The following is a 10,771-nucleotide window of genomic DNA, read 5'->3' as shown; positions in this document are numbered from 1 at the left end:
CCAGGAAATACAACAATTTATAAGTTTTATTTATTTTGTTCTGTTTTGTTTATAGACAGGGTTTGCTGTTTTTGCCCAGACTGGCCTCAAACCAGTAATTCTCCTGCCTCAGCCTCCTGAGTATCTGGAATTGCAGATATGTGCCCCCATGCTCAGCTAATTCATGTATTTTATATTGCATGTCATTCTGAGCAACATGAACCCTTGAATTGTCATGCTTAGCCTGTCCGGCAGGGGACCCAACCCTTTGTCCAGTGTATCTGTGATGTTCACCAATCCGTTAATCACTTGGTAGCCATCTCAATTACCAAACTGGAGCATCACAATGCTTGTTTTCAAGTAACCCATATTTTTTTTTACTTAATAATGATCACAAAATGATAGTGATTGATGCTAGCAACTCAGATTTCAAAGAGAAGCTCCAAAGTGCTTCCTTTAAGTGACACTTCACATATTTTGTGCAATCGGTGTTAGAGAAATTAGTTGAATCCTCTAAAGCAATTACTCTACAAGACAATACTCATCTGCTTCCTGGATGTTTGCTTTTGTGGTTGTTGTTGTTTCAACCCACTGCTGCTCTTCAAAAGTTATGATTTTATTGGTCATAGTTTATTCTGCACCCATGCAAATATCAAGAAGCATGGAACTTCTTGCATAATACACTTATGTGAACAAGGAATATTCCCATAGGTAAAAAAATATTAAATCTATTAAAATACTTTAAGTGGTACCATGTAGAACATCTTGGATATTTCCAGTTCTCTTTATTTTTGTTTCTTGGGTGGTTGAAAAAGCCCAAGCTGTTTTGTTTTATAAACAACTCCTATACTACTATGGGCATAATATTAATTGAAGATTATTTCAGATTGCACTGTGTAAAGATTTCTTACAAATGAAATATGATCAGGGTGTTGGAAAACCCTCAGAGGATTGAAAACCCTATCTTTCTGAGGGCAGTCTTTAGTTAGTATTTTGGAGAATATTATCTCTAATAGAAATCAAAGCATTTTTTTAATATTTCAGAGAAACTCCAAGCAAACTGATATGGTCATCCTCATTTCAGAAGAGAAAAACAAACAAACAAACAGAACCCCAAATCCTGAGGCAGAGTAGTAAGTGATTTATGCCAAGCCCCAGCACAGGATGGTTGAGGAAAGAGTGTTCTGCAGTTACAAGCTTTTGGTTTTCAAACTTGGTAGGCTCTGCTGCCCCCTCTAAAACTGAACAAGGGAAAGAGGCTGGCTGTAAACTTCGGAGTCTGAGGGAAGAATCTCAAGGAAACAGACCTTGCAGCTTTGTTGATTTCCTGTCCTGTCTATACTGTTTGGCTCCTACGCACAAACTCAGTCCTGTCAGCTTTAGCTGAGCACTTGGAAACCAGACATAGGCTCACATCTCATCGTGGCTCCAGTGGCTTGGGTCTGAAAGGAGTCAAGAGGAAAGGATCCGGAAATCAGCTAACTAGAGAAAGATACTGATTTTTATTTGAGATCAACTGCTTTCCTTTCTTTTCCTGTTCCAGCTTTTTGCAGAGCGCACCTTCCAAGCTTTCAATCTGAATCTGCGCTACTCAACTTTGAAACAGTCCGCAGACACCTGTTAAGGGAATTGCGGATCCTGGGCAGCAAGGATCTGAACTTTGCTTTTCCTTGGTGCTGGAGCGCAGCGACCACCCAGTTATAGGAACGCCAGCGCCCTGCTTTCAAGCCAAGGGCCAGCGTGCGGAGGATTTGTCCTCGGTGCAATCGAACTGCGCTTTTCCCCGGTTGTGCACCGGTGCAGCTCTCCACTTTTGCTCCTACACGCGAAAATAGGAAGCAACCCCGATTAGGGAGTCTTGGGATTTTCTCAGCTTCGCAAAGGTGCGAAGATTGTCTCTCCCGCCCGCCTCCCTCCTGCCCGCGGTCTCTGCTCGCCCTCCGCGCAGGGGACCACAGCTCCCTGGGCTGCAGCTGAGTGTCTCCGCCACGCCTTTGCCTTTGCTTTTTCCCTGCGAATCTGGTGAGCCCGGGCTCCAGACCAGTGTATGTCCTCTTGGAGCCGTCTCTAGCGGAATTGGGGGCGGAGAGTAAAAGGAGGGGTTCGTGGAAGTGAAAGAAGGTAGGCGTGGTGCAAACGCCCAGAGGATCAAACTTGGGGGTGTTCAGGGGAGTAAGAGTGGCAGCTGCAGGTAGTAGTAGGACCTGCGATGGGGCGCCTCGCTGAGTAAGGTTGGCAGCTGCGTTGCGCGGTCTCCCTAGACCAGGACGCAACCAAGAAAAAGCGAACCTCGCCCCCAGTTCCCTGGCCACGGAAACTTCCTATCCAGCTCCCTCCGCTGCAGGGCCATCTCAGCCTCCGAACCTGTTTCTTTTTCTTCAAGGGAGCAGTTCGCCTCTCCCGCCCCCAATCCTACCTCCACCCCCTCCCCCTGCCGCCCCATCCTCTACGCCCACCCGAGACTGTGCAGCGCAGTGCGGTGCCCAAGCGCCCACGGCAGAGACAGCAGCCAGGCTTCAGGGAGCTCCAGCTGCTCCCGCTGCTCGCCCGCGCAGTCCACTGCCCAGGACCGTCGGAGCAAACACAACTGGGTCAGCTTTGGAGGCCTCCCAGGGCCCTCTCCGGATAATCATCGGACTGACTGGCTGCACACTTCTTGTTTTACAGTCTCAGCAGAAACGCGAGGGCCAGGTCAGTAAGTCCAACCTCTGATTCCCCTTCTGGGAACTTGAACATCCCCAAAGAAGCCCAGGGTCCTAAGAAATAGGCACTGGGGTGGTGTTTCCAAGCGTAACCCCCCACTTCCCAGCCACATTTAGGTGGGTAGTGGGGATGGGGGAGTTTTTGCCGTTCTCCTTTTCTCCTTGTGCTAGAATTTTCCTTTCCTGAAGATTCTTGACTTTTTCCTTGTGCCTTCTTAGAAATAGGCAGGTTGTTCCTGTTTACCTTCTCTTTAAAAATCAAACGCCTGCCTAAAGTGCAAGATCATATTGGATTCTCCAAAGCTGATCAAGAATACATTTATTTAAGCATTCACTCATTTTTTTTTCTTTTTTTAAAAAAAAACCAGGGCTCACTCACCAGTAGGAACATATGGTGAAGGGAAAGGAGGTGAGATGAAAAGCTTTAAAGATGTTTCTCAATAGGAACATATTATTTAAAAACCTAGGAACATGAAACAGAAAACGCTGATTTCACGTAAAGGTCAGGAGCTCAAACATGTGAAAGAGACACAATCCCAGATTCATTGGTTTATATACTTAATGTTGGACTTAGACACACAGTCGTGCCTTGCATGTATCATTCTGGAAAGTTTCTTCTCTCCACATCCCGGAATTAACAATTGAAGGCAACCTAAGGTCTGTGGCATGATTTCTGAGATTTTTCTCTAAGAAAAGATTACTGTACGATGCTGTGCTTGGTAAGATGACAGGCTTCACTAAGGCCAACCTGGAACAATAATGTTTCAGAAAGAACTGTTGCAAAAATCCCATAGATATAAGTATGTAGTCAAAAAGAAGGCTTACAGGGCAGGGGTTGTGTCTCAGTGGTAGAGCATTTGCCTAGTATGTGTGAGGCACTGGGTTTGATTCTCAGCACCACATATAAATAAATAAATAAAAGTCTATCAACAACCAAAAAATATTATTTTTTTTTAAAAAAGAAGGCTCTCAGACTCATTATAAGTTGCTTTGAATCTCAGGGGGGAGACACATAGGAAAAAAGAAAGAAAGAAAGAAACCCCAAACCTCAAACCTTATTTCCTATTCTACAAAGAAATGTTTTAATAGCAAAATAACTAAACACTCACTTGTTCAAGAAAACTGTGCCATTCACAAGTTCTCCTTAAATTTCTTGAATACTGTGAATGCCTTATTTTGCCTTATTTCAAGAAAATATTTCTTCTTTGTCTGTGTTTCTTGTAATTTTTGTACATTTTGAGTTTCTATGGGCAACTTCCTTTGTGTACTTTCTTTTCCTCTTCTACTTTTCCAGAAGTGCTACTGAGAAGTGACAGATTCTCTGCTCTGGGTAATGTTTTGAACTGGCTGAAAGCCAGTAGTGTGCTTACAAGCATCTAATCATGTCCATATGCTAATAGCTTATAGATCAATAACCATTCCTGCAGAGAAGGTGTAAATAAGAGGGCTTTGAAATAAATAAAATAAGACTGAAAAGAAAGAGCAAACTAAGTCAATGAATCAAATACACCCCCCCCTTCTTAATGTCCTTCGATTTCATGCTTACTCTCAATTTAGTCTGCTAAAATCTCCAAACTGACTTCTCGAGTCTCGTTAATTCTGTTAATGAGTTGTCTGGATTGACTAATTGTGTTCTGTAGAGTCAGTTCTTACTCTAAAGGAAATGGTGGAACCTATCAAATGCATGCTCCATGATCTGAATGTCTTGTTTCCATTCTTTCCATTTACTAGAGAAGGGAAGCAAAGGGGAAAGAAAACCTGGTCTACTTGGAATATTCTGTTTGAAATTTATGCAGAGGGAACTAGAATCTAAGTCAATATAGCAAATACACAAGTTCATGGAAACTCCTTACTACTCCTCTGGGTAGTAAGGGTACTATGAAGGGGGATGGCCTAAAATAAACAGAGAAGAGAGAGGAGAGAGGAGACAAAGAGAGAGAGAACCCAAGAGAAATGGAGAGAGAGAGACACACACACACATATTGGAGAAGTTTCTTTGTGGTGTATACTGACAATTTAAATGATTACAATCAAGAATTGACCTAGAGTTTCTTTGGATAATTTTCGTGTAGAAGCAGTTATCTGATTAAATAGGACAAAACAGGCATAAGGATGGCATATCATGGCAAGAAATCCTGTATAGTTAATTATATCCATAGGAAAGGATCAACATTACACTTTTTAATTAAATAGCTGATGTTGATTATGCTTTCCTTTAGTTTCATATTTGTTTTGCCAAATTATTGAGTGTCTGGAGTGTCTTGCTTGGTGCTCAGGATTAAATAACATATGAAAAAGATCTAGCTTCTCCTGCGTGTGAAAAGATTGCTGTGGTGGGGTGAACAAAAGAGAATCATCAGAGTGTGGCCTGTGCAGTCTTACAAGTGTTGGGATAACTGAGAGGCTTCCTGTATGGCACAGACAGCAGAGGGAGGTCTGAGAGAGCCCAAGTGATGCTGGAATTGGGAGCAGTTCATTGTGACAGAGTATACATTGGGATGTCAAGATGAGGCCAAAGGAGTAGGCAAGGAGGGCATCAAGATGTGAATGTCATACTGAGGATTGGATTCCCCTGCATAGGCCAGTGTTATCATTATGTGTGGGTGCAGACCCTTTAGTGGGAGAGAAAATTAAAGTAGGCATGTTATCAGCAGACCATATAAAATCAAATCTCTTTCAAAATGTGAAAGAGAGAATCAAATGCAGATAAGTGGTTACACAGGTGATGGAAGCCAGATAGGGGATGTTGGGGCTACTCAGGGATTAGCAACAGCAGGGGATTTATCACCACCGACTGGCTGGAGAGACATGCAGAAGAGGCAGTGTGGCAGAGGCCAGGAACCAGGACCATCCACTGCAAGCAGGATCACAGAGGGTTTGTATTATAGATGTCAGAGCCAAGGAGCTGGTGCAGAGGTGCTGCTCAGAACAGAGAGGGAGGGGAAAGGAGGCAGAGGCTTCCTCCTTCCTCCTGCTGCTAATTACCTGCCAGTTCCTCCTATTAACTTTCCAGAGCCAGAATCCCAGACTCCTGATGAATGGGGACCCTGCAAATGTCTCTATGAGACTCAACCCTCTTGTGGTGTGGAATAGAACAGAGTAGGAAATGGTGGAAGATGCAGCTGAGGCACACAGGTGAAGATATTTTTAACTTTAGGTGATTTCATTAATGGGAAGACCATAGACTGGAGTAGGTCACACAGAAGGGAAATAAACAGGGACTGGGAGGTGGCAAAAGGGAAGGAAAAGTGCTAAAACTTTTTATTTGGGGTTTTAGGGGGATGGAGCTCAGACTTGAGCATACTTCTCAGGTAGTATCTGTGCAGGATTCTACTATGTTACATGGGAAGATTATTTGTCATCCACTACACTAGAAAAAATGGTTATGAAGCCAAATCCCATCATTGTGCCTTATTTTCTATTCCCACAATTCAGGGATCAGGGATGGGTTTTCATATTTGTCCCTTCCTTATACAATTTTTTTTTTGCTGTATATTGAAGAATTTCAAACAGTGAAAGTAGTGAAAGAAACTTTATTTTCTTTAAAATTAATTGGGTGAATTTGTAGCAGCTATAACATCAGTCAAGTTCATAATGTTCATCCCACTGAAAATGAATGGGTTCCATTAGGTAGCATCCATACTGGAACTTTTTCTCACTATAGAAAAATATTATATTCCCATCCTTGGATAGATTTTTTAGGACCTGATTTAATTGATCCATTATCTTTTTTGCATAGACTTAATAAAGGACCTGCTTTATCAAGATGCTATACTAGATGCGATTTTAGAAATAAGAAGGACGGATATATTGAGCCTCAGCCAAATTGAAACAGTCCCTTTGGGATCTATTTTACAATACCTTTGCAATTTCCACGTTTCATATTTGTTCTGTTTTTCTTTTTCTCCCTTAATTGTAGATCTAGTTGCAGGCCAAGTGCAACAGTGCTAAAAATGGGACCAGTGGGTGCCGAGTCTGACGAGAACCAGACAGTGGAAGAAACCAAGGTGGAGCAGTATGGGGCAGGGCACACCACTCCGAGGGGTGAGCTGGCCCCTGACCCTGAGCCAGAGCTCATAGACAGCACCAAGCTGGTTGAGGTACGTGTTGTCCTCATACTGGCCTACTGCTCCATCATCTTGCTTGGGGTAGTTGGCAACTCTTTGGTGATCCACGTGGTGATCAAATTCAAGAGCATGCGTACAGTAACCAATTTTTTTATTGCCAACCTGGCCGTGGCGGATCTTCTGGTGAACACCTTGTGCCTACCATTCACTCTTACCTATACCTTAATGGGGGAGTGGAAAATGGGTCCTGTCCTGTGTCACCTGGTGCCATATGCCCAGGGCCTGGCAGTTCAGGTGTCCACCATCACCTTGACTGTAATTGCCCTTGACCGTCATCGGTGCATTGTTTACCACCTAGAGAGCAAGATCTCCAAGCGAATCAGCTTCCTGATTATTGGCTTGGCTTGGGGCATCAGTGCCCTCCTGGCAAGTCCCCTGGCCATCTTCCGGGAGTACTCACTGATTGAAATTATTCCAGACTTTGAGATTGTGGCCTGTACTGAGAAATGGCCTGGTGAGGAGAAGAGCATGTATGGCACTATCTATAGTCTTTCCACTTTGTTGATCCTGTATGTTTTGCCTCTGGGCATCATCTCTTTTTCCTATACTCGTATTTGGAGTAAACTCAAGAACCACGTCAGCCCTGGAGCTGCAAATGACCACTACCACCAGCGAAGGCAGAAAACCACCAAGATGCTCGTGTGTGTGGTGGTGGTGTTTGCTGTCAGCTGGCTGCCCCTCCACGCCTTCCAGCTTGCTGTTGACATCGACCACCATGTGCTGGACCTGAAGGAGTACAAACTCATCTTCACGGTCTTCCACATCATCGCCATGTGCTCCACCTTTGCCAACCCTCTTCTCTATGGCTGGATGAACAGCAACTACAGGAAGGCTTTCCTCTCAGCCTTCCGCTGTGAGCAGAGGTTGGATGCCATTCACTCGGAGGTGTCTGTGACACTCAAATCTAAAAAGAACCTGGAAGTCAAAAAGCACAATGGCCCCAGTGACTCTTTATCTGAGGCTACCAATGTCTAGGGAAACAGGTGTGAAAACTTAGGGATGAATTCTGACCAGAGCTATCAACCTGATTAAGGAAGGCTCACAGGTATGTGCTAGTCTCCCATTTTGAGGACAGAAAAGCATCTTAATGGAAGTATTAGCAGCATAATTCCTGAAAAACTGATAGGGCGAGCCTTGGTGAATTTACTCCGTATTCAAAGGTAGGAACAACAAAATGGTTTCATTACCGCTGCTCAGACGGTAGATTGAATAGAGTCAAAACAGGGAGAAGTGCTTTTGACTCATCTCCCAGATAGAAGGCAAAGTGAACAAGAAATTGACATTAGCAGCATTGCTAAAAGGTGGGAGCAAAATAAGTGAACTCTCAAGTCGCATCAGGACAAGTACTGGGGGTTCTGTTCCGTGTCCTCCCTGCTTCCTCCTCATCTAATGAAAAGTTTCTGAACACGAATTTCTCTAGGGAGCATAGATGCTCCTTTATGGTGTTTGGTTTTATTGTCCTTCTCATATGTGAAATCCAGAAGAGAATGCTATAGGAAAATGTTGCTAACTGAATGACTTCAAGATCGTTTCAAGGGCATAAACTGAAATTTGCTAGACAATTAATATGTGAAGGAAAATTATTAGTACTCAGTGAGCAATTGCTCATACAAGCAAATGCACATTTTGTGAATTATTTTTCAACTCAGAATCAAAGGCTGATATTCTCAGAATTATAAAAAATATGAACCATTATTGAATTTCTCACATCAAGTTTTTCCTGCTTTTGTATAGATACTATTACATAATCAGTAAATAACTTAATTCTCTTAATTATTGCTAATTGTTATAACTTTCGGAATCTGTATGATCTCTGTGATGATTCCTGTGTTGGAACAAATTTGCACTAAAATTAAATCAGATTAGAATATAATTTTTACAACATTTTGCAACATATGACTATTTGTAAGCAACTTTTGCACAGGCACATACATGTTTACAGAACACTGAAGTATTATTTTCTTTGGAATTCATCTTCCATGGACCCATTCAGGATTAAAAAATATATAACTTCGATAAAATTGACTCATCTGGTAAGAAAAACTAAAAGCACTTGATTCATTACACCCTGCAAATGTTTTGTTTCCACCAATTTCTTTTATTTTTTCCTCAAAGTAACTATATATTTATTGTCCAAATGAATATATACATAATAAAATGTACCAATAAATAACGGAACATAGATCCTATAGTAGTTTTTCCTTAATGATTTTATTAATATATTTTTTATTTTAATAGTACCTAACCAAAGATAATTAAAATATTCTATGTTCATGAAAAAGAAGACAGATTTTAAAAATAGTCGCATTTCTCTGGATGCTGTTAAAGAAGTTTCATTGTAGTTATATTTTTGTAAATATGATGGAATTTGTGAACATATTCCTTACATTTCAGACAAATTCAACGTGAGTATTCAGTTGTAACGCTAATTATATGAGCTGAAGAACTTCATTTTATGGATATACTTAAAATTTATACTACAAATCTTATTAAATTCCTTCTATGCTAGAAATAAAAGATTGGTCCTGAAATGAACTGTACTTTTGGAATACTGATAAGTCAGTAAAAGTAAGACTAGATCAAAGATTAAGAAATTAACAAAAATAATATATATCTGTATTATATCATATAATTGAATAACTCATTTTTCTGTTGGACTTAGCAAAACTATCTAAGGAGAAGCTTTTTGTCTTTTACATAGCTGTTACATTGCTTAAGATGTTAATAGAAGATTGTAGTAAAGGATTTTATTTCCCTTGGAGAGTTCTTACACTGAAAGAAATTTATATGCTTTGATGAGTAAACTGTTAGAATTCAGTTAATGAAGTGATTAACATATGTCTGATTCAATTAACTATGTCAATTCATTAATAAAATATCTTTTATGTAGTGATTTTAATGTTGAAATAAAAGGAATTTGGGAAATTAAAGAACTTGTATGGAATTTGAGTCTAGCTGTCCTGCTATCTGTACTTGAACCTGGGTCAATGGATCCACTCCTGTGACTGCAGTTGTAATCTATGTTCTGAGAATGCTTGAATCTTTGTTTTCAGACAAGATGTTTCTTTTGCATTTCCAACCTGTTTCTCTACTGAGTAATGAAATGTGTGCATGGGTCTCACCAGCAGCTCAAACCCAACCTATGTCAAAAGGACCTGACATTTTAGGGGACCCATCTCACCTTCACCCTGTCCCAATCTTGACTGCTACACACCAGTTCCCAAAGCTTTGAACTTTGTGGTCACCCTTGACTCGTCTGTGCCTTCATCTCACATATCCAATTAACTCCTGTGTTTTGTCCTAATTCCTAAATGTTTCTTGAAGCATTTCACTTTTCTTCGTTCCTATCTTCCAGGCTACCATTGTTTCTCAGACCCTTGTTATTGCAAATTTAGATGATATATTTTCTTGCTAATTGATGCCTCTATACCTTGTCATCTTTTCATACAATCAACTTTGATCTACTAAACAAGTAATTTTTCAAAACTCTATTTTCTGTCTCTCTGCCTCTCTCTCTCTCTATTCTTTTTGTAATACCAGGAATTGAACCAGCAACCTCAGTAATGACCTGCATTTCCAGCTGCTTTTATTCATTTATTTTTGGACAGGGTCTTTATAAATCACTGAGGCTTGCCTTGAACTTAAAATCATCCTCCTGTATTATTGTGATTATTGGTATGTGCCATCATACCAGGTAAAACTCAGCTTTTATCAAACCATTTTTTAATTAAGATTTTTATATATCTTCTCATAATTCTTATAATGAACTCAAAATAGTTTTATGACCTGAGAAGCTGCATAGCACCTGATTATGCCCATGTATCAGGGCAAATTCTCTTTTCTTCCAATCTTTGTTGCTAGATTTTAAGTATCATGAAAGCAGGGGATAGAGACTATCTTAACCCTTCTGGAACTACAGGCACTTACATTTCCTGTCACCAAGTACTCAATAAGTATCTATCA

At 40.9% G+C, this 10,771-nt stretch overlaps 1 protein-coding gene across 1 annotated transcript; it reads left to right on the top strand.

The window, feature by feature from the left end:
* The first annotated feature begins 1,273 nt into the window (after positions 1-1,273).
* On the top strand, positions 1,274-10,187 carry Npy2r (neuropeptide Y receptor Y2). The gene is made up of 2 exons (XM_005330915.5): positions 1,274-2,670; positions 6,601-10,187. The coding sequence occupies exon 2, from the start codon at positions 6,635-6,637 to the stop codon at positions 7,781-7,783; it is 1,149 nt and encodes a 382-aa protein (XP_005330972.1). The 5' UTR covers positions 1,274-2,670; positions 6,601-6,634; the 3' UTR covers positions 7,784-10,187.
* Positions 10,188-10,771: the final 584 nt, after the last annotated feature.

This window comes from Ictidomys tridecemlineatus, chromosome 9, assembly GCF_052094955.1.
Source record: "Ictidomys tridecemlineatus isolate mIctTri1 chromosome 9, mIctTri1.hap1, whole genome shotgun sequence".
Lineage (NCBI taxonomy): Eukaryota > Metazoa > Chordata > Mammalia > Rodentia > Sciuridae > Ictidomys > Ictidomys tridecemlineatus.
This window is presented reverse-complemented; position numbering and strand designations above follow the sequence as displayed.